We start from the raw sequence: 24,844 nt of genomic DNA, 5'->3' as shown, positions 1-24,844 counted from the left end.
GTGTGGCAGAAAACGCCTGCAGGTCTGCAAGTAGTTATCCCTGTGGTGTCTCTGAATAGATTAAAAACAAGCAGGGAACTCTGTGTACCATTCAAAACAGACCAGATTTACTGTAGCTACATTGCTAAATAAGAAGCGTGTATAAAAACTGTTCGTAAAAGAAGAGTCACAACCAAAAAAGGATACGATTTCTTCTATGTTTCAAAGGAAAAGAAAAAAGAAAAACAAGAGACAGACAGATTTATAAGCACAGAAATGGACGATTTTGAGATCCATTCATCATGAACAGTAGACAGATCTATTCTCCCGCATGCTGCCCATCCGTAGTTCCATTATACTGCACTACTCTGTTATTTATGAGTGACCAAAATGAAACGTTATGTGCTCCTGTCACTGCAGTCACTCCTACAGCTACACACTCTCGTTCTCAGCGTGTCACTCGCTCTCACATGATACTACAGGCCATGACCCCTATTGTAATCTCTCCTGGAGTCTATCACAGCCATTATCTGCACAGACAGAGCACAGGAAGATGGCTCTCGCTGACCTACCTTCCGAGGAAGCACTTTGGGAAGGTGGTGAGTTTGCGCTTGCGGTCCTTAATGAGGTGGCCCTGTCTACTCATGAGGTTATAAAGCTTCTCGCCTTTCTCGGATATCATCACCCAGGTGTCCTGCTCCATGCCCAGTCTTAATGCTGGAAAAGCAAATAAGAGAGGAAAGATTTCACTTTCTGAACCCAGAATTACACAGATTGCTTATGTGTTGTTTGTATAGTGCAGTGTATATATACATTGTATGTATATAACATGATGCAGGGCAAAAACTCACTGCGTGATGTAGCCTATAGAATGCTGTTAGAATGCTCCTAAAATTCAAGATATCAGAGCAAAAATGCCGATGTATGAGTTTTTGTCTCATGTTTATATCATATGATAGAGATAAGCAATTTAACTCGAGTAACATAACAATATCACACAAGTGCTGTTTTTGTCCCGAATAGCATGAGTGCAAATGTGACATTGATTTTATACAACAGTTCAATAAGTTAATATTGTTATTTTAGACACAATATTGTCTGTTTTTGCTCAATTTTGCTAATGAAAGTATTACCTGTAAAGCCAGAGCAGAACTTTGCGTCTCTGAACAACACACAGTGGTGTTTCATTTCTGAATGAATCCGCATTTTGAACAAATCAATTGAGTGAAGCAACGATTCAATGGATCCTTCATAAAGAGAGCCATTTACTTCATTCCTGAATCAATCAGCATTTTGAACGAATCAATCAAGTGAACCAACAGGTAAATGGTCCATTCATAAAGAGAGCCATTTACTTAATTCCTGAAAGAATCAGCCATTTGAATTAATCGAATGAATGAATGACTCAATAACGTACTCATTTAGACATTCACCGGCACCTACTGGAAGTTTTAGTTTCTTCTTTAGAGTATTATTTATTTAAAGAAATTTTGGGATAGTTTGCCCAAAAATGAAAATTCTGTTTATTTACATTTACTCACCTTCATGTAGTTTCAGAAAGACTTTCTTTCTTTTGCAGAACATAAAAGACATTTTGAAGAATGTTGGTAACCAAACTGTTTTGGTCTGTAAATATATATCTAAATACTAATTCAGATGCAGCTTCTGAAAAAAATAAAAATAAAAATCATGGCCGTTGTAGCCTCTAAGCTCATGCGTAGTAAATTCTTTGCTGAATCAAATAAAATACTTCTTTCTAAAGCTACTTTTTGTAATGTCTATTTGATGCTTTACTCATTTAACACAATAATGACTTTAAAGTATCTTTTGGAATTCTCAGCCAAATTTGATGTGGGATTAAATTGCAATTAATTAGATTAATTTATTGCAATAAATTAGATTATATAATTTTATAATAAAAAATTATAAAAAGATTAAATTAAATTAAATTGAAGCTTTTAATGTTGAATGGATATAATCACTAATTTTATCCTTTGAAAAAAAAGAAAAAAAAAACATTTAATTGAGGTTTCGGTATTGGTAGTGGCCATACTTACCTTAATACTTGGTTTAAAAAAAAAAAAGATGTGTATCACTGTGTAAATATATTTATTTTTTCACATTTTTATTTCTTTATATTTAATTTGTTTTAATTTGTTTATAATATAATATGATATAATATAATATACAGAAAAAATTATTCTGTACAGCAAAATGTGACCATTAAATCTCATATTAAGACTTATTTGTTAACTTGTGAGCCCTAATGTCAAATTGTTGCACCTCTGCAGGTATAATCACATCACTACTCACTTTTCCGCCTTTCTCTCTCTTTTAAAATGGCCTCCAGCCATTCCTGCTTTTCCTCCGGTGTCTTTGCCATGCAGACGAACCACTTGTTCTTCGCTGTGTTGTGGATCTTCCAGCCGTTGTTCACGATGTTCCCGCTGCTGTGGTAATCCGCTGAGGAAAAACACCGACAAGTAATCAATGTCTGCCTGTCAGAGATGCCTTTTATAGCTCTCCCAGGCCACTCCTTGGATTTTCCAACACATATTTTCCTTTTGTCTTTGTGGCCCGTTTGTCTACATGTGGCACAACCAGCAATGTTCTCCGTTTCGCATTCTTGCCTTCCCTCCACATTTGTATGCCAGGCTATCTATCAAAGCAGCCCAGATGACAAAATAGATGTTCTTGGGCATAAACAAAGCAGTGTGAACAGCCCATGAGAGCAGTAAAGTTCAGAGCAAATGAAACATTCCCACATGAAACAGGCAACAAACAAAACAGCCCATGAACGAAATGGATCACAGGCAGACGACGAATCAATTGCTCTAATTACAAGGCCGTGAAGAATCGACATGCTATTTGAACAGTCCTGAAGAACGGGCAGGAATTAAAACCCATCTTGAAGCACTGATTGCATCAATGTCTCGGAGGAACAAGAACTTTTTTTTGTTGCAACTTTCAAACAATACTGTGTGTGGTGGTTTCGTGATCATTTTCATGCATTGTTTTGGGATAAGTTCTTCTCTACATTCTTCAAAATGTAACTCTATGCTTTGCGACCAAGTTGGGTTGTAATGATCATGAATTTTGAGTTGATGATTAATTATAAATAAATCAGTTATTAAAGCCCGATAGTTGTATTAAAAAGTATTTAATCTAAAAAAAATACATTCAACATTTAATAATTATATATAATAATTTACTCATTTATTGATTAAATGTGTATATATAATGTATAATATATATATACATTTATATGCATGATTAAAGTGGTCCGACCTGAAATGCTATCAATGCAAATATGTGCAGTTATGCCAATAGTTTAACATAAAGTGAAATAATACACATTACAATAATCTACAATCACACGAGTGAGTTCATTTGAAAAGTGCACTTAAGACTGCATGATGCTTCACAAAGAGAAACGTAAAAATGTGCATATTTAATAAATAATCTATAATTGCTTAAACTTCCCTTATTTGGATGATGAATATGCAATAATCATGACAGCCCTACAAGCAAGGTCTGAAAGAGTAGAACTCTGAAACCCATATGCGAATAAACACCTCAGCAAAAAAACAAATAAGCTGAGATGTATTCATCAGTTTCTTTTCTCATGCATTAGAAATAGGCCGTTCTTTCGCATCATAATCAATCAATACGTGCGCTTGCGTTTCCTTCCCCTATGAATGGCTTGTGTGTTACAATGATTACGCCTCTCAGTTCAGCACAGGAACTGGACAAATTACAAGCCTCCATCTGTACGTCCACTGGTGGTTTAACACCCCCACAGGTAGAATCTTCCTTTGATTCAATTGAACCAATTTCCAAATTGCTCTCAACTTTTATTTGGAGTCTCATCCATTTGAAAACGCTTCATTAGCCCCTTGCAGTTTTTTAGTTCATTACATAATGCTACAAGCTTTTCCCTGAGTGTTCTTTCTTTAATTTAAACAATTCAAAACCCAAATCAAAGAGAAACACTCCATCTATGACTTGGAGTGCCCCTTTACAGCCATGCACAGGACGTCTCCATCAGCATAACAGCTTTCATTACAGGCGAATAATAGTCTATGTCTGGATTTTACACAGAGCCATTGGGGAGAATGGGAAAACACCCACAAGCAAATGCGGCGGTGTTGGCTTTGTTTAGATTCTGTGGACTGAAACCCATCCATCTCCAGAGCAGCCAGATATTAGGTCCGCCAGGGAGCAAATCATTGCTTCTACAAATATAACTGATAATCAGGGCTCCTCCTTCGCCAAGACACACTCCACTCAAGAGTTCATCCAGTCACAGGGCTCCAAGTGCTTGTCATCCTGCCCAGAAAATGCCACTTTTCTAACCTTTAGCTGTTAAAGTAGTTAAACGCTTACTCCAGACACTTTGAAACAGCATTTCAGTAAAAATAAAGCTATATGTTTGTTAGTTTCCCCATGACGGTGCGAAGATTGTTCAGTAATTTTAAAAGAAATTGATGTGTCACAAGACTTATTTGAGCTATTTTTATAGTGTTATTTTGTCACATTTGGGGCTTGATATTCACTTTCCCAATTCACTTTCATTATACGGAAAAGAGCAGCCAGAACATTCTGCTAAAATCCTTCTTTTGTGTTCTACGGAAGAAATAAAGTAATTATTATAGTTATATAAAACTAAAAATAACTACTGAATAATAAAAATATATTTTTGTTACTTGAAATAAATTCAACTTTAACTGAAATAAAATATATTTAATTTTATTATTTTTTTCAGATAGTTCCTAAGGCAACATTTCCTATTTTCATTCAGTTTAGCTTGTACTAAAATAACGAAAAAATGAAATAAACTATATAAACACACTGCATATTTAAATAAAATGCCAAAAAACACACAACTAAATTACTAAACCTTTAACTAAAATGAAAATTGAAAATATACAAATAAAACCTAATTTAAAATAATAATAACTATAATAGTATTTCAATGATACTGAAATAACACTGAATTCGGAATGACATGAGAGTGAGTGTAAATGATGAATGGATTTTATTTAAAGTTGAATTATTTCCTTAAAGGAATAGTTCACTTAAAAATGAAAATTCTAGACAAAGGAAACACAAAGGAAGATATTTTGAAGAATGTCAGTTACCAGACAGTTGATGGTCCACATTGACTTCCATAGTAGGAAATAAAATACTATGGAAATCAATGGAGTACATCAACTGTTTGGTTGCCAGCATTCTTCAAAATATCTTCTTTTGTGTTCAGCAAGTGAGTAAATGATGACAGAATTTTCATTTTTAAGTGAACTATTCCTTTAAACTATGTTTTAGTGATGCAACATATAAGCGGTGATGGAATTGGGAAGAGTTATTTGACAGAATAACACACACCTGTTCCATCATCCACATTCTCCACCTCCATGACCTCAGTGTTGATTCTGCCTCTGAACAGGTATCGAGGACCCTCCGTGGCCGTCTTACTGTTTTTCAAACGCCTGTAACAGAGCGCAGCACACAACCATTACTTTGAGCTTCTCTGTTCTCTCATTAAAACCCAACACAGCTGGCAGCTGAAAGGTTTGACAGGTGATAGTGAAATCTCACCTGTTCTTCTTCTTACAGTACACCAGCAAGTTGTCAAAGAGGAAGAAGATGCGTTCCTGGATGTTCCCCGCAGAGATCTTCAGCAGAACTCCCTGTATGAGCATCTCTGTACAGCTGTCTGTGATGTTGGAGCCCTGAGTGAGGAAAACAGAACAAACTAAGTTAAAAGTATATCAAAAAAAAAAAAAACTACTGTTTACCATTTTTTCTGTCAGAAATAAAATTGTATAACATTTTATTTAAAAAAAATAAATATATATATATATATATATTAATTATCAGCCCCGCTATCTGTGATGTTAGAGTCAGTTTTATTTTAGTATCATTGAAATAATATTATAATTTTTGTAAATATTTGTAATTATTTTATTTTTACATTTCACTCTTATTTGAAAAGTTTAGGTCATTTTGTTGTGTGTTTTTGTCATGTCACTTTGTCATTTCATTGTGTTTTTGTATTTTATTTGTTTAAAAAAAAATATGTCTAGTTTTTAGTTATTAGTTTTATTTTATTTTATTTTAGTTATTTTAGTACTTCAAGTTAAACCAAACAAAAACAGAGCAAACAAGTATTAAATATATTATATTATATTACATATAATTATAAACGAACCACAAACTTTATAAAAAATTATTAAAATATATATTATTATAATGTTTAAAATTTAAATTATAAATAAATATAATGTTATGTTTTGTTTAATCTCTTTTCAGCTTTCTGTAATGTTGGAGCCCTGAGTAAAGACATTAGAGCATAAAAGTAAAAAAAATAAAATAAATTGAAACTGATATTTATTTTTTGTTAAAAATAAAAATAAATAAAAATGTATTCTTTTTTTGGTATAATAGTAGCTGAAAATAATTATGCTTCCAAAACTATCACCATACAAAAACTATACAAATATTCTTTAATTTCCTATAGCTGCCAGCTTTCCCAAAGTGTTATAATTTCTCCCACAATTTCTGGTCCATCTCCTCCCCCTTACTGTCTCAGTCCCACACTTTATCTAATTTCCCAGAGTGCTCCTGGTCAGTAGAGTTTTATGAACACTGCATCATCACTGCTTCACAAGACCTGCTGTGAAGGACGCACATCTGCATGCGCGGGAGGTCAGCAATAATGAACAATCGGCCACTTCTGGACACTACTGTGGAAAAAGCACCCTCTCATCCCATCTCCACCCACAGCCTGTGAGAACAGACACCCTCTTCCTCTCCCTCCAGTTCCAGAACACATATTAATGCAATGATGTATTTCACATTTAATGGGGGGTGAAGTTCACGATTCCGAAGCAAATCTTAGATTCTTTGCTTTCTTTGTGCGTGTGCGTCCCATCAAAGGCTTTGTTTCCTGGATATGAAGTAACAGGAAGGCAAAAGGCCAGTAATGAAGCACAAAAGGCTAAAACAGATTTGAGAGCTGCTTCCAAGAGGTCATTGTGAACTTCATAAAAGCGGTTTTGGAAGAGTCACTGCACTCAGAACAGTGTGTACCACTAAATGGTGCACAGAAACTTCCCCGTAATATTCATTGCCATCCTCTGTGAAACTTATGGTGACAGCTCTGGCCACACAGACCAAATGTATATAATTTCTCGCCTACCAGAAGGGTGTGACTGCTCAGATATGTGTTGCAGACAGAAACAATCTTGCAGAAATTGCAGATCTTAAAACAAATTTCAGTTTCAAAACCCATGTTTGTCTTTTTAAAACATTCCACTATATTTCCCTCATAAAAATCTGCCCGCCTGTTTTTCATTCTGCGGTATGTTTTTACAATGGTTGATGTGGACAAAGAAACCTGGCTAAGATCATTTCAACACGCACCCTGAATGCTAAAACAACATGGTCTTTGTTTTACAAATTTTTTTTCTTAAAACACAACTACATATGCAAGGCTGTCGGGATCAAATGCAAAAGTCCACTAATTGGTTTAAAAATAGTTGCGGTCATTGCGGTTTAATCTCTAAACATGTGAGACTTGAACTTATTATGATTGCTTACAAATACATTACATGAATTCTTGAATACGTGACGGCTCAGTGACTCATGGAGCAGATGGGTAAACAGACTCAAAGGATGGAAGCATAAACACAGTCCTCTGTATCGCCATCTGCAAAATATGCTCAAAAATAGATCTAAAGCATGTTTTGAAGTATTCATACCGTATCCCAGTGACACAGGAAGTTGTACGTGAGACAGTTCAACTGAACACTCAGTAAAGAGTCCTTTGTGGTTAACACACTGACCACAACCGTTAACTCAGTCTAGTGCCACCATGATAAAATGACTCACATCTACTGCAGCATCTCATCAACACAAAAACGGCATTAGCAACACCACACACACACACACTCACAAAACCCAGACTTTTAGACTCTGTTGAAGTCTTAAAAGTAAATGGGGTGAATTCAGGTTGATTGAGACACTTTTCCCATCATCTCGTCATCTCAATGGCAAAAAGTGTCCCAATCAACCCAAATAAATAAATAAGGGATTGTTCATACAAAAGAATCAAAAATATAAATTAAGCATAAATTGAATGGTGCTCAGGAATTGTCAAGCTCCTAAAATGACAAAGAAAACACTAAAAGTACTGTAAAAGTAGTCTATCCGATTTAGTGTTCATACACTAGTAAAAACAAAAACATGCATTTAAGTCTATTATTGAAATGCCGCAGTTCTCAAATCTCATTCAAGTATGTCACCAGGTTTGACATCCATGATGCCAAAAGTAAAACATTTTCATGTGTTTCGTAACTGATCTCGTCATGATACATTTGAGTATGTGCATATGCAAAACAGACTAATAAGCAAAAATTCTAAAGTTTTGGGTCAGTAAATTTTTTTTACTTTTTTGTAAGAAATAAACTTACACGTACCCAGGATACATATATTTGATCAAAAATGTATTAAAAACAGTAATGCTGTGAAATATTATTACGATTTAAAATATTTAAAGCTGTTTTCTATTTGAAAATATTTGAAATTCCAGCTATTCCTATGAGGCCAAAGCTGAATTTCACATGATCCTTCAGAAATCATTCTAATATGCAGATTTGGTCCTCAATAATTTTTTTTATTATTATTATCAATGATGAAAACAGTTGCGCTGCTTAATATTTTTGTAGAAACCGTAATACTTTTTTTTCAGGATTCTTTGATTAAAAAGTTCAGAAACCTTTTGTAACAGTGTAAAATTCTTAACTTTTAAGTCTGTCGCTTATAAATGTTATGCATTCTTTCTGAATAAATTGTAGTGTATATTTAAATACATATTAATAATATAAATTATTAAAGTAAACATTGTGCTAAACTTCTCATTTTGTCTTCTAGGGAAGAGAAAAGTAATACGGGTGTTTTCCTTTTCCTTTTTTTTCTTCTTTGAACTATCCCTGTAGTCATTCTATTGACTGAATTAATTCATGTCCTCATCAACTTGTATGTCCTAATTAGTGTGAGTTCACCATGTCTGTGTCTTTTATTTCACCTCTTTCTATCTTCCTCCAAAAACACCCAGCTCCCCGTTCACTTAAAACCTCACTGGACGGGTCTGTTACATAAACCCCAAGCACAGAACCCACACTGCCCACACAATCACCGCTATTGTTACCCTTGGCCGGCAGCCGCATGCCCAGTCACACGTTATTAAGGGGGAAGTCTGGAGGATAAATGAGTTTCGAACTGGATTCGACGATACCTGCTGGTTATTTGATGGGTCACGTGTTGCATGCAAAATGATGTGATGGGGGGGTAGAACAAGTCTGCATGTTGGATGTAGTTTGTGGTTAGTTTATAGAGCACTTGTGAAAGTATTTCAGCTCTAATCAGCCATCTGAATATGAATAATGGTAGAGTTAATCTCGTGCTATGGTCAAGCGGCCGCTACCGTACAAAGTGGGTCTAATTAAAGGCATTGATGCAAAGAGCAGACAGTGCTGGCATAGTCTAAAGAGCACTCATCTGAGCTGGTGGGTGGAGGGAGAGGTTGTACAGAGGCTGAAAGAAAAGACGAACAAAAGCATGAAGTTCAATTAGGACTTTAGATTTTTGGGTTTCAATCGTTTACATCAAAAGCACTGACAAGAATGGAGTTTTGGGGGGATAGTGATGGCGCCTCTCACTGTATCTTCTGACGTCAAACTAACTCAGGTGAAGGAGTTTACACTACTGTTTAAAAGTATACAGAGCAAATCAATGGGATTTTTGAACATTTCAGTGTCCATCAAGGGAAATCATAAGTTTGAAAATTTAAACCGCATGTCTCCTCAACAAGCCACGAGCTGTAAGGTATCTTTCTTGTCCGAAACTCAAAACTTTGCAGGATGTTACATGCCAAACCCTATAGTTTAGGGTTAAGGGTTTGTTGAAATCCCTAAGTTTGTCTTAGTAAGCACCATTAGAGTTCAAAGGGAGACCCAAATGTCAAAATTTTTACCTTGTGGGGACTTTTTGTTTTGGTCCCCATGAGGAAACAAGCTTATAAATCATACAGAATGATCTTTTTTGAAAATCTAAAATAGTAGAAGGTTTTGTGTGATGGGAAGGTTTAGGGGTAGGGTTAGTGTAGGGGGATAGAATATAAAAAACATTAAGTCCTCATAAAACATGGAAACCCAACATGAGTGCAGTGGACGTGAATGTGTGTATTTCTTGGCTGAAATTTCACCACTCTGAGGGTAACTACGGCTTCCCTGAATGTCCCGAATGTGCCGAATGTGTGAAAAGCAAGTTTGAGGGGAGAAAAAAAACAGCGATTAGGAGAGTTGAGAAAAGTAACATGGCAGAGGAGGCTAGCCTCCCTTGGTATATCAACCAATCATCGACGAGAATGTAAATTACGAGATATTCGTTTAAACTGCTACCGCTGATGTAACTATGGAGAGTAGAGATATTGAATATTTGATCAAACAAATTTACTAAACTACCATTCCAACAAGACTACAAATTAAAAATGGAGAAGACCCCATGCCTAAGTTGGATATAGGCTACAGCAATCAGCTTCACTAAACGTCAGAAAGTGCTCTATTAATATGGACATCAAGTGATAGCCTATAGGACTAGGTGTGTCAACTTATATTTATATTGTTGTGATGTGTGTCATTTTCTATAAATATTCTGTCTATAAGTGACACAAAAAAAAAAAACATGTTAAAGCAGTTAAACCACTAAAGTGTTGTGTGCCTCCTCTATTTTAAAACCCACCAGCCGCCACTGCGTGAGTGTGTGTGTGTGTGTGTGTGTGTGTGTGTGTGTGTGTGTACCTCCCAGCCCTCAATATGAGACTGCCACTCTTCCAGCACCTCCAGTTTCTCCATCTGCCTTTTGGCCTCATTGATACTGGAGCAAACAGCTTTCATCACCTGCAGCGACTCTTGCACCATCAAGTAGTCATTGTGTTTCTTTGGGGTTCTTTTCAGCAGCTCCTAAACATCCACAGAAAACACAAACATTAAGCATTACATAAAATGTAAAGTGGTATAATTACAACAAAACACGACCATATCATGGAAAATTATGAAGTGAACTTAACTTTGAAACAAAGCTTAACCCTGATGGAATTATCAAAGCTAGTGGTTATGTCTTCAGAAGAATTCTGGCTAAAATTGTGTTTGTAGTATGTTCAATAATGTTGCTACTGCAAGACAGGATCTGCTGGGGAAGATGCTAATCTCTAAACCAAGTCTAAACACAAGGGTTCTGCCTCATCAGTTTAATTCTGTCGCTCACATTTACAAGTTTAAGATATCGAAGTAACCACAGATGCCAATCGCTGGTATTTAGCGAGAGGGGCCACGATGACTCTGACTGTGAGAAGCTCAGTGAAGAAATTATGCTAGAAATTACGGTCTTATTATGTGAACTAGCGCTTGTGGGTGTTTACAGTAAACCATTTAAATTTCAGTGTTTTGGGTTCAAGAACAGCCATGAAACATTAGCAATGAGCCTGGCAATAGATGAAACTCAGAGTCTAAATAATGGCTTTTAAAATTGTTGCTGATTTTCCATGTAAATGTACAATACAATTTGTAACTTGTGCCACTATTATGCTTTTTCGGATATGACCTTTCATGAATGCAGTGTGTAATACAGCTCTTTGTGAATGTAAAGGTTCTGCAAAGTTTTATAAATAGAGTTATTGTCTATGGTGTTCATAGCATATGTCTATGAACTGCATGAAATGAGTCATCGGTAATTCCAGTCTTCCTGGACAAACCTATGTAGGTTTGTAACTAATTAGCATTTTCTATGGTCTTCATTGGCTGCCCATGAAAAACATCTACTTTGACCCGCTCTTAAACACTAGTTGTAGCTGAGGACTGAACGAATTTGGTTTGTGTAGTCAACATGTAGTGGAGAAGACACTGTTTTTTGTGCTGCGAAAGCAAATCCACTTTCCATGCACTTCAAAAGGATGAGGAATCAGGCTCGAAACAATACGGTAAAACCGACGGCATCATTACTGTTCGTATCACTGTATATAGACTTGCTAAGGAAGCCTCCAGAGCTGAAATTCAGATATGGTAATTGGTATTTTGTTTCCAACACGCGCTGTAAGCTCTAAACCAATCACAACAGACTGGGCCATCTGACCAATCAGAGCAGAGTAGGCTCGAGGAAAGGAGGGGTTTAGAGACCGAACATTTATATTTATAATGTATATTTGAACATTAAAATGCTTTTTGACCTTGGATGCATGTAAACATATTGCCCAATACAAAATTAGGAACCTTTAAAATAGCAAAATAGGGCAACATTAAGAAATAAAAAAAAGAAATAAAAAAAGTGCACTTAACTAAACTGGTTAAATTAAACTTTCAAGCAATTGGGTGTAACATTCAAGGTAAAAAGGTCAAATTATTGACTTTTATAGAATACAGTATCCCACTATGCAATGTTGACCTTTAATTTCAAGTGTGACAAACTATCAGAACGTTATATATATATATATATACAGTATATATATATATATATATATATAAAAACAAACTGATAATTAATTACTGATTATTTAATTCAAAATGATGAGGTCATGTTACAATGTAGTATACTATTGTTTGACGTGTCTGTAGTTACATAATTTGTACTCACTCTCAAGAGTAATGGGTATTTACAGATCCTCTGGATGGGTGCAACCAGGTAGCCCTCCAAAGGAACCTCTGTGTTCTTCCTGCCGCCCAACAACATGCAGTTCTTAAGAAACAAAAAAGAAGAAGTCAGAAAATAAAAGAAAATCTGTGCAGTCTTTACGAACACTCTATACTTGAACTTGAGTCTCAGAGGGATGATAGAACGGCACGTTTCCCTTAAGGTCACGGCTATAAAACTGCAATTAAATCAAATTCAATTACGACCGTATAGCTCCCCACAGCACGAGTTCAAAGACTTAGGAAGCAGTAAATCTAAGAGCGCTCGCAATCCCACCATACAGATTACCAACAATATCCTTTATTGCTGAGAACATCAGTTTATATTTCTGTTTTTTATCTTAACACCTTAATATAAAAACATAGCAAACAACCATTAAGAGCATAAAGAACTTTAAAAACAATATATTTAATTACCTTTTTAAATCATCCATGTTTACAGTAATGCACTTACAACAGAAGCCTATATAGGACTATCAATTGCACTGGAATAAGTGTTAAAATATACACACTTTTTTACATTTCTTAAATAAATCCACAAGACGTAACCAATGATATAAAGCTTCAAAAATTCAGGTGAGCAGCTTGTCTTTTAATGTATGTATTTTCAGTGTTATAGAGGGGTCAATGCTTTCTTGCATTACATTACAAAGACAGAGAGTTGAAGGACAGTCCTGTAAGCTCGGCCAGAGGAAATGAATTCGTGTCAGACTCTCCAAGGAGCTCCCATGTATTGAAGGAGGTCATAAGATATAGTATTACACACACATGCCACTGGCCCCTCAGTGTTAGACTTGACCTTGGCCCGGTCCTGCCCATTACAAAGCCCATTAATGAGCTCACCACCGTCCTGGGACAGCCATAGGAATGTGTCCAACAAAAACATTACTTTTTTTCATGTGTATTAATGCAAATGAAGAAAGGTTTGACAGTGGTTAGGATTATGAGCACTTCTAGTGTGAATGTGTTTGTGTGTGAAAGAGAGAGACTTCTAAACAGGGTTTGCACACTTGGCACGCACAGTTATCAACACTCAGGATAAAAAATTCAACAATGGTGACATAACAACAATGGTGGTAAAAGTAAATAAAATCATCTTTAAACATAACAAATCAAGTACTGAAAAACCTAGTGCAACCTTTCAGCGTGAGAACTATGGCAACAAATTTATAAATATTTTTGGTAACACTTTATTTTAATGGTCCACTTTACACATTCTACTAACTACAAGTAACTTTGCAACTACAGTACATGTCAACTAACTGTCAATAGAGTATTAGTACTGAATTATACTGTCTACTTAATATCTGCTAACACTTTATTTTGATGCTCCCCAACAGACATTCCATATTATTCTAAAGTACTTTTATCCGAACTCTAAAACCTAACAGTCCACTAAAGTCTACTAATATTCTAATGAGAGTAAGTTGACATATAGTTGACAAGTTACTTATTGAAAGATCATTGCAATAAACTGTAGCCATATTTTATATATATATATATATATATATATATATATATATATATATATATATATATATATATATATATATATATATCAATATATATATCAACAAGTGTCTTACCAGCAGAAGCGTGCGTACTGTCCTGATCTTATTGAGCTCCAGCAGAAGCCTCTGGGCTTTCTCGTGGTTCCCACAGTACTCGTCGTAAATCTGAAACCTTCCTCTCTGAGGAGACACACAGACACAAAAACACACAAACTAAGAGCTTATTCTGAGATTTCACTCCTCATGCCCTTCAGAAATCCAGCGTCTCTGAGGTTTTGCCTAGGGGCAGACAGAAGACTGACGGATCGAATACTAACGCAACAAAGTAATGCCTCCATCCCAAAACCACAAAACAGCATCTCACTCGAAAAAAAACAAAAAAAACCTGCAGTGCTCTTCCTACTATAAATCTATAAAGCCAACTTTTTGACTCAAATATGCAAGTTATTCTCAATGAAACAGGAAAGCAAAGGTGAAGTCCCAGTTATTTATACTTTCGTTGTTCATAAAAAAAAAGTTGTATCTATTTATATATCTATTTATCTATATATCTATCTATATATGAAGAGTTCAGATGCAAAAGCCTCTAGATGCCATCTGAATTTTTCTTCTAGAATGATCATTTTTATCAAGCTCGAATATTTAAATTCAATAATTTCACTTAAATGGCAATGAAGATTACCTATTAACTGTACTTTTAAGTGAAACTACTGAACTTAAATAAACGAGCTTGATAAAAATGATCATTCTAGAAGAAAATTTTAGATGGCATTTAAAGGCTTTTGCATCTGAACTCTTCATATATATATATATATATATATATATATATATATATATATATAGCAACGGTATAAAAGTTTTCAATTTCAGTTCATCTATTATATAATATAAATACGTTGGGTGTTTTATATATATTTTTGTGAGGGGGTTTCTTATGCTCACCACCAAGGCTACTTTTTTCTTAATCAAATTATAATTTTACAGGAATCTTTAATTAATAGCATTTGAAATACAAATCCAATGTTTTACTGTCACTTTTGATAAACGTAATGCATCCTTGCTGAATACAAGTATTAATTTCTTTAAAAATAATGAATGACCCCAAACTGACCCCTATATATAGACAGTATCCTATAGTAGAAAAAAATCTCTTTAAGCAGCCTAAGCTGGTTTGATTGTCTCAGGCTGGTCTGTTGGCTGGTTTTAAAGGAGTTTTGGGCACTTTCCAGCTGGTGTGGCTTGGAGACCAGCTTAAACCAGCTAAGACAAGCTTAAACCAAGTGGGAGTTTTTTTCTGCAGGGATGTGTAATACGGTGAGAAAAAGAGAGAGTGGTAGACAGAGACTCACAAAGTGCAGGAAGCAGCGGCCCACTTCATGATACGGGTTGGGGTCAGGCTGCAGAAGCTCTTCGACCATGGACAGGAAGTCCCTGTGCACAGACAGGATCTCTTCCAGGTTAGAAAACAGCACCTGTGGGGTGAACGCATGGAAACATTGACTTTGACTGAGGGAGTCAAAGGGACATTGTCTGGATCTGGAAAACCAACAATGCACTTTAAAAAAAAGGGAAGGTCTGGAAGTGGCTGTAACAGTGCATGGCACTCTCATTAATATATATATATATATATATATATATATATATATATTATTTTTTTTCAGATTAGATAGAAAAAAATCTAACTAAGAAATGCAGCACAAAAAAAAAAATGTCTTGATATTTTATACCTGATAATACCTAATCACATTAAGACAACTTTAAATGTCTCTTAAAGGACAAGTTCGGTATTTTACACTTAAAGCCCTGTTTACAGATCGTATCTGATGAAATAGAACGGTTAAGATTAAAATTTGGACACATGCTCCTGTCCCGAGAATTTTAGGTTTATTTAGCTTTTGTGGACCTATTTTGCCAAACGCGTCACACCCGTGATTCTTCCGTTGAGAGCTTGAATAATAGACACTCCAGCCCAGTAGGTGGCGATAATGCACCTTTGCCAATTGCAAGCAAACCACGGGCATTTCATTGAATACACAGAAGAAGCAGAAGAAGAAGCGGCGGAGTAATACCGTAAAGGTGCTGCGGTCTCACAGCACGTCCTATTAAGTCAATGGAGTTGGACAAAAACTACGATAAAACCTGTTGGAATGCATCTTTTTCAGCGATTTTTGATGGAACAGTATCTTTGTAAACGAAAGTTTAATGTGTTTTTAGGACGGAATCTTCCAGTGCATATAGACAACCATTGTGGGGGTGGTGGGGGGAAGCGAAATAAACCTAAAATTCTCGGGACAGCAGCATGTGTCCAAATTTTTATCTTAACCGTTCTATTTCATCAGATACGATTTGTAAACAGGGCTTTAAGTGTAAAATACCGAACTTGTCCTTTAAGTATTTATAAACCACTGTATGTGAAGACGAGCCAGCAGTGTGTTGCTGTATAGTTCATATATTCAATAATTGACCTCTGAATGACTGGTCAGTGAGTATCCCGCACACGTATCCTCAAACAGATACTGTATGTTCAGACATGCTCTAAAACATGCAAACAGCAGTCTGAACCTGTTTACATGACTGAGTGTTCAAGCACTCACTTTCCCTCAGCAGAATTCCCATCTGAGAATGCAGAATGTTTACTGTCACGCACCACCAACCAGGCTGAAAATGTATTGTTTAAAGAAATAGTTCAAATTTAACATAATCATAAATATGCTAATTTTGTCAGTTTACTCACCCTCATGTCTGGCACAGAATGACTCATCACGAGAGATGAGAGAACTATGACGTTTAACACTGATGTCGAACCTCAGAACTACGGGAACCTATAACAACTTAAACTATGGTCTGTTCCTCACACAAAACTATCGTATGACTTACAATATAGTGCAAACATTTTGTGCAGTGTTATTTACAATCAGCCTACTTGTATAATATTTTAGTTTTAATTAATAACTTTAATTAAGCTTTTATTGAATTATAGCTTTTATTTATTGAATTAGCACTCTACACATATATTGCCAAGGTTCGATCCAGAGGAGAGTAGAGTAGGCAAGGGTCTATTTGCAAGCAGTAATTTTATTAAATAAACAAAGAAGATGATCCAAAAACGAAGAGAAACACCAAACACAACAGCTTCACAGACATAAAAAGACATGCGAAGACAATGACCAACAAATGACAACTGAAACCCCCTGTGTAAAGGAATAACAAAGGATCAGGTGAGGGTAATTAGTAACTAGGGAGCAAACAAATTAGGGACCATGGCACAGAATAAACGCAAGAGAAATGAAACCAGAAACAATGGAATAGAAATACATTTCAAAATAAGAGTCCAGGAACATAAACAGAGGGGAAAATGTGACATCTAATCTTATCTAATATTTATATTTTATTTTACTTTAATTTCAATTGCCAAAAACAAATTTAGTGAAGAATAACAACACTGCTTGTTTGTAATTTTTGACGCTCATTTGCGTTCATGGAATGGAAAAGTACAGCCTGGGTATATTACTAAATATCTCTTTTTGTATTTCATGGAATTAAAAAAAAGTCAACCGGCATGTCATGGAATGACATATGTGACCCTGGATCACAAAACCAGTCACAAGTAGCATGGGTATATTTGTGGCAATAGCCGGCAATACATTGTATGGGTCAAAATTATAAATTTTTCTTTTATGCCAAAAATCATTAGGATATTAAGTAAAGATCATGTTCCATGAAGATATTTTGTAAATTTCCTACCGTAAATATATAAAACATTTATTTTTGTGAGATAATGCTGCACAGTCGCGAACATCAATGGACAATTTTAAAGGTTCATATAGTTGTATCTCGGCCATAGATCAATGGAAAGCTTATTTATTCAGCCTTCAGATGATGTATACATCTCAATTTAAAAGAAATTGACCCATGTGACTGGTTTTGTGGTCAAGGGTCACATATAAGTAGTTAAATAACCATTTTCATTGTTTAGTGAACTATTCCTGTAATAAATATTCATTTTGAGGCTTGAATGTGCCCCTAAAACCCAATAGTGTGTCCAAAACTCACCTTAACAGTCTCCTCTGTGATATTCTTATCAATTTTAGACACAGCATACTGATTGAGGCGATGAAGAAGTACCTGTTGGGAACACAGGAAAGAGGAGAATGTAAATAGTCAGCAAAGAGGCCAAAATGTCGGTCTCCTTTGCACGCTCATCCATCTGAGAACGACTGAGTTGAATATCCAATTGCAGCAAGCTGGATGGAGGGACCCTGACCAACTCAAACTACAGCAAACCACAGCCAACACTAACGATCCAACATGAAATCCAATTTCTCCTCCGGATCACTGACAGCAGGGAATACATAACAAATGCAATTTACAACCTTCCCAAGGAGAAGGGGAAAGATGCCACAATACTGGGGGTCTGACAAAACAGGACTTGAGATAAAAACAACAGGAAGGAAGAGTGACTGTTTTTGCCAAGAGACAGAAATAATGAATACAGTGAATCTCAGGCACTGAGGTTTGATGAATAGCTGTGTCCACAAGTCATTTTGCATGATGGAAATTTCAGTAAACACAAATAAATCCTATCACACAGTAAGATCTCTATTTGGAATGCTGATGGGGAGAATCGTTTCAATAAAACCGACACTATTCGCATCTTATCTGAATCATACGCACTGACGCACTTGATTTTTCTATTATAAAACAACCTGAGATAATTGGGCGGTCATGTCTGGATTATAAACATCTCAAAGCTAGCTAAATAAAGCGTGTTGTCTTCAGTGTGGTTGTACATCTTGTTGATTTGTTAATGCGAGCGAGGCAAAGGCTTTCAGAAACTCATTCAGAAATATTTGGTTTGTTTAATATGCATGCTGCATGGTACGTGTTCAAACAAAGACTGAAAGAACATCTTGCATCATGGATTCAACACTGTTGAATTGCTTAGACTCTAAAGATTTCTGATAAAACACTTCTCAATGTTTTTAAAGACAATTCAGATATATTATTAATGATTTTTGCTGGTGATATAAAATGAAGAAACATTGCCCATGATTTTTCAATAGAATGTGATTGGACTATTCTCGCAGCATTTCTTTATCTCACAAATTACAAGTATGAGAGCTTTAAGAAAATTGTGCTGAGTTGGTAAGATTGATTTTAGAGATTGATTTTGGTGAATCAGTTTAAACTGTTTAATTGAATTGATTTCAAATTCTGATCTGAGTCATTACTCAAAAGTGTTCATAAACATCCAGGTGGCACTGTTCTTGTGCTTTCCCAAATAAAAATACAGGTAAATAGGTAACTATTGCTGTTTATTGAATTGGTACACATACATTATCAATCAAAAGTTTGAGTTTGGTACAGTGTTTAAAGTAGACCCTTATGCTCACCAAGGCTGCATTTTTTTTAATCAAAAATACAATAAAAGCAGTAATGTTGTGAAATAGTATTACAATTTAAAATAAGGAAATCGTTATACTTTTTTTTTTTTCAGGATTCTTTGATGAATAAAGTCAAAAGAACAGCATTTATTTAAAAAAGCTATTTTGCTATAACAAAAAAAATGTTTGGGGGAAGTCGTGGCTAAGAGTCGGACTTACAACCCAAAGGTCTCAGGTATGAGTCTCAGTACCGGAAGGAAATGTAGGTGGGGGAGTGAATGAACAGATCTCTCTTCCACTCTCATTACCTGCAACTGAGGTGCCCTTGAGCAAGACACCCAACCCCCAATCGCTCACTGGGCACCACAGAAAAAATGCTGCCCACTGCTCCGGGTGTGTGTTCATGGTTTACAGTGTGTGTGTTTACTACTCACTACTCCTAATTTGTGTGCACTAACTTGGATGGGTTAAATGCAGAGGAAAACATCTGAGTATGGGTTACCATAACATGTCATTTTCACTTTCTTTTTTTTTTTACACTTTCATCTTTACTGTCACTTTTGATCAATTTATATACATCCCTGCTGAATAAAAGTATAAGACCTTAAAAAAAATTAAAAACTTACTGATCTACAATGATATACTATATTTGATATTTTGATATTATATTTCATTCTTTCTTGAGTTCATTTGATGAAAAACTAAATTGTTTTAACCAAATGTGATATATCTTTTTTCATGCATTAAACATTTTGAAGACTTTGCAATATAATATGCAATTTTTTTAATGTAATTGCAAAGCAAAAACATAAATAAATTTAAATATATATTGTCAAAATGCTATAATGCTATAATAATATAAAAGTACCATGATATTACTGTCTGATTCTCACACTGTACCATAGCACTGCCACAATAAAAGCAAACCCTTTCCTGTGATGTAGAAAATTAGTGAAGCATCTAGTTGAGTTAAATGAAGTATAAGTTAAATAAGTCTAGTTTTTAATTTAAGTTATACCCCTGGTTTCACAGACAAGACTTAAGCCTAGTCCCAGACTAAAATGCATGTTTGAGCTGTTTTAACTGAAAGCATCACTGACATATCTTAAAATATGTCACTGTCATTGTTTTGTCTGAAGATTCACACCAGTAATGTTTTTTTCTAAGGCATGTTTATAAAAGCAAATTTTTTCTTACTCAGTCTTAATTTAACTAAGGCATATCCCTGGCTTAATCTAAGCCCTGTCTGTGAAACCAGGCCAAAATATGGATGAAGAGATTTAAGAAGGGCTATTTCACTGAAAATGCTAACTTTTAATGACAGTCCAGAAAAGTAGGCATTTCCTGTTAGGATATCTGTCTAAATGACTGTGCTATAAACAGTTAGTCCACACTGCAGAGTGAGTGGGTCAAATATCCAAAGAGAGGCTCTCAACCGGCAAGATACTCGAATGCAAACTGAATGTGCTGATTACAAGGCCGAGAACTAACCACTTATATATTTCATCAACTGAAATTAAACAGTTCCAGAACTCTCTCTAAATGAAAATCCAAAGGAATAAGGAAGGAGGTAATCAAACCGGCCTCTTGATTGCGGCTCGGCTGCGCAGCTAAAGTCTTGGTGCTGATTATGTTTCTGGAGTTGTGCTCCACGGCTACATGATTAGCAAGTGAAATGAAATTGAACATGCGTGTGGAGTGTCAGCGAACAGCACCTTGCATTGGCTTGATGGGGCTGCTGGCCTGTGCTAATTGCATGTAACTTCAGTTCACATTTGCATATGGTTTCATGTCATCTGAGCTTTAGAACAGAATTCTGTCCCACTGGGATGAGTGCCAGGTATAACTGAGGTTAGGCAGCTTGCACAATTCTTACATTTCAATCCTAGCTCCATTTCCACAGCAATTACTATATATACTGTATGTATATATATATATATAAATATAATTGCTTCAACATAAATGGTGCTCAACAGTACCCAACAGTGATTCTTTGGCTCGTAATAATAGGGGGAACCTCTTTTGGTACTATATGGCACTTAAAGGATAATTCAGGTATTTAACACCTTGAGTCTATTTTGTAGTTTGTTTTGGATGAACTAGAGTGGTGGACACAGAAATTTTGACGATGGGTCCTGTCTCGACTTTTTGACTCTTTTAGAATTTTCAAAACTGTGCAACTCACCGAGTGGTTAGTGGTGTTCGTTGATGATTAAAAACAAATATATCGGCGCAATGTATGATTTCAATCCGTGTTATTTGCTATAGTATAAATATTTTTTCAGATACCTCACAACCGCGTATAAACTTCCGCTCGATATTTGAGTCTGAAGCGTTAGCACACTCCCGACCACTTGATGGCGACAACCACTTTGCCGTACAAGGACACTGTACGGAATTCGGTGTCTAGCGCATAGAGCACAGTCAGTTAAGGCCAATTTATACTTCTGCGTCGGGTGCGCGTAGAAGGTACGGCGTAGCATACGCATTGACGTGTACCATACGTCGTACCCTTCGCCGTACCCTGACGCGCACCTCCTCAAAAATGTAACTACGCGTCGCGGCGACGCGGACCGCAAGATCTGTGATTGGTCGGCTGGATAGCATCGCGTTTCCTCCTACGCATTTCCGGAATGATCTTCTGCACTCTGCACCGCCCGCCCGCCATTTTTAAATTCCGAAGATCAGTGAAGAGCCATGGAAATAGACCAAGTGACCGAGAGATTGCTTGAAGAAGTGCGGAAATACAGCCATCTGTATGACTCCTTCAGTCGCCATTGCTCGTAGAAACCTAAACTCAAAACAGCCGCGAGGAATGTAAACACAGTGGAACTGGAACATTAAAACCCACCCGCGCCAACTAGCGTTTCGGCGGTGTAACTGCAGAGCAACACAGACATTCGCAGAAGTATAAATGCTCACGACGGCGTCGCCTACGTGCGTACCCTACGACGTACACTAGGGCGTACACTCGACGCAGAAGTATAAATTGGCCTTTACTCTGCTCACGCTAGCCTCCTGAGAGACGGAGAACCGAGCGAAAAGACTACAACCAAATGTAAACAGCCCCCTTTTCCGTTTCCGGTAGCGCAGTAATATCAACGAGCAATGAGTCCTCCAACAGAAATCAATGGGATTTTACAAAATGACAAATAAAACAAGACAGAAACTGTATTTCGCTACGCTACTTTTTTTTAATCATCAACGAACACCACTAACCACTCGGTGAGTTGCACAGTTTTGAAAACGAACGTTAAGGGTTGTTTTAAGGACATGTTCGTGCATGTCCATAGACAGCCACTCTGAAGCGGTCAAAGGCGATTCTAAAAGAGTCAAAAAGTCGAGACAGGACCCATCGTCAAAATTTCTGTGTCCACCACTCTAGTTCATCCAAAACAAACTACAAAATAGACTCAAGGTGTTAAATACCGGAATTAGCCTTTAAGAAGCTTTATAGGACATTTGTCAAATGGTGCTATATAGAACCTTTTCTTTTTTTTTTTTTTGAGGTAGTAGGGCCCATTATCATGCCAGATACTACAGTTAATGAGTCAATATGCTTCTAAATTACACTTTTACTTAAAAGATGGATAATTAATAATTTTTATGTTTTTTTTTCTTCCTAATCCTAGCACCAACTAAACTAAGAGACTAAGAGAGAGAGAGAACCTTTAAAGAACTGTAGGGGTTTAACGGGTTCTTTGTATGGCAGTCGTGCCATATAGCACCATAACCACCGCATAGAACCCCTGAAGAACCTTTTTTTTTTAGAGTGTTACTGCTAATAGATACACAGACACGCTGTTGTGAGCATGTAAGATATGCTGCTACTGTATAAACAGAACATACATAAATATAGCATTAGAACATAGCGGATCTAGGCAGGTGGAGCTGGGGGGGGGGGGGGGGGGGGTGGAGGGTTTCAGAGCTGCAGGACTAGCTTACAGCAAACAATAAACTGACTATTTAAATTTTGAGCAAGCAATCTCATTGGCTGCAGAATTAGCAGAGGCAAATTGTCATATTTGGTTTTGAATCACGTTTAGGTTTTCATGTCTTTGTTGTTATTGTCAGCCATGTTCCTAGTTTTGTTATGTTCCTGGATATGTCATGTGATCATGTCATGTGCTTCTTTTGCTCTGTGTTATGTTGTTATTAGGCTTGTTCGCCTTGAAGCGGCGCTGCACCGACCGATTGGCGATCGGTGTATGACATCAAAGTGAGACATGCAGAACCTGTTCAGAGCAGTTTTCCAGGACCAGATGGGATATTTACGAAATGTTATACATCTGATACTACACAATTACAAGCTGGTCTTATTAACCTTGTGGATACACAATGGAAATTTAAAGAGGAAATTTGAAATAGAACATTAATTTTCACTGTATGGACAAAAAACTAAAAAGAGAGGAACAAAACAGGTCTGGAACAAAATGAGGGTGAGAAATGACACAATGTTAATTTTGGGTGAACTGTCTCTTTAAAGTTCCCTGTTTTGTCTACAGCCATACAGTGAAAAAAGACTGAATCCAGTGCCAGCTCTGAGCATGAGACCTGAGGAAGGTCAGGAACTTCGAGGTGGAAAGGTGGATGTGATCCAAGGAGACTGCAGGAAAAAACAACTTGTCCCTTTTAAAGAACACCTAACAAATATTCAGTCCAAAACACTTACTCACAAATTCATGGATGTGCACCACACGCAGAGAAACTCACATACCCCTCACATACACCTGCTGGCCACCGTCTCGTCTTTCTCAGCTTCAGACGGAAGCTTGCTGCAGTAAATCCAGCCTTTATTAGACAGCCAGGTGACCGAATACGAGAGCGCTCTGAACCTGCACCGAGCCATAAAGTCATTCTCATACTAATATCTTCATTGCCAGCAGTTTCAGTTAAGTTCTCATATAAATAATATTTAGACTGCAGTGCAAATTATGGAGGGAGCTCTGTCCACCCTAATTTGGGGCTTGAACTCTCCTGAAATAATTTAAAACATGTATGTATATACACTACTAGGGTTGGGCAAAAAAATCGATTTTTCGATTAATCGTTTTTTTAAATGTGGTCGATTCAAAATCGATTCTCAAACGCCAAGAATCGATTTTTTTCCATCTTTATGTATTAGTTTTCCTCCACTGTTCATAGGCTTGCAAACTCAATTTTATAGCTAATGCTGTGAGATTTTATGGTAGTTTTATCTAAATCATAAAATAACCTCAATTAG

At 36.3% G+C, this 24,844-nt stretch overlaps 1 protein-coding gene across 3 annotated transcripts in view; it reads right to left on the bottom strand.

Moving 5' to 3' along the window:
* prex2 (phosphatidylinositol-3,4,5-trisphosphate-dependent Rac exchange factor 2) overlaps positions 1-24,844 on the bottom strand; it is a 127,528-nt gene that overhangs the window by 82,871 nt on the left and 19,813 nt on the right. For all 3 annotated transcript variants that reach the window (XM_082183869.1, XM_082183871.1, XM_082183870.1), the window contains exons 2-10: positions 18,290-18,361; positions 15,586-15,708; positions 14,312-14,416; positions 12,670-12,771; positions 10,842-11,003; positions 5,578-5,711; positions 5,365-5,468; positions 2,293-2,442; positions 552-696 (exon numbers count right to left, since the gene is read on the bottom strand). In XM_082183869.1, coding sequence (XP_082039995.1) covers positions 552-696; positions 2,293-2,442; positions 5,365-5,468; positions 5,578-5,711; positions 10,842-11,003; positions 12,670-12,771; positions 14,312-14,416; positions 15,586-15,708; positions 18,290-18,361 — 1,097 coding nt within the window. The remainder of the gene's footprint in view (positions 1-551; positions 697-2,292; positions 2,443-5,364; positions 5,469-5,577; positions 5,712-10,841; positions 11,004-12,669; positions 12,772-14,311; positions 14,417-15,585; positions 15,709-18,289; positions 18,362-24,844) is intronic.

The sequence above is a fragment of the Leuciscus leuciscus genome (assembly GCF_965113295.1).
Source record: "Leuciscus leuciscus genome assembly, chromosome: 11".
Taxonomy (NCBI): domain Eukaryota; kingdom Metazoa; phylum Chordata; class Actinopteri; order Cypriniformes; family Leuciscidae; genus Leuciscus; species Leuciscus leuciscus.
This window is presented reverse-complemented; position numbering and strand designations above follow the sequence as displayed.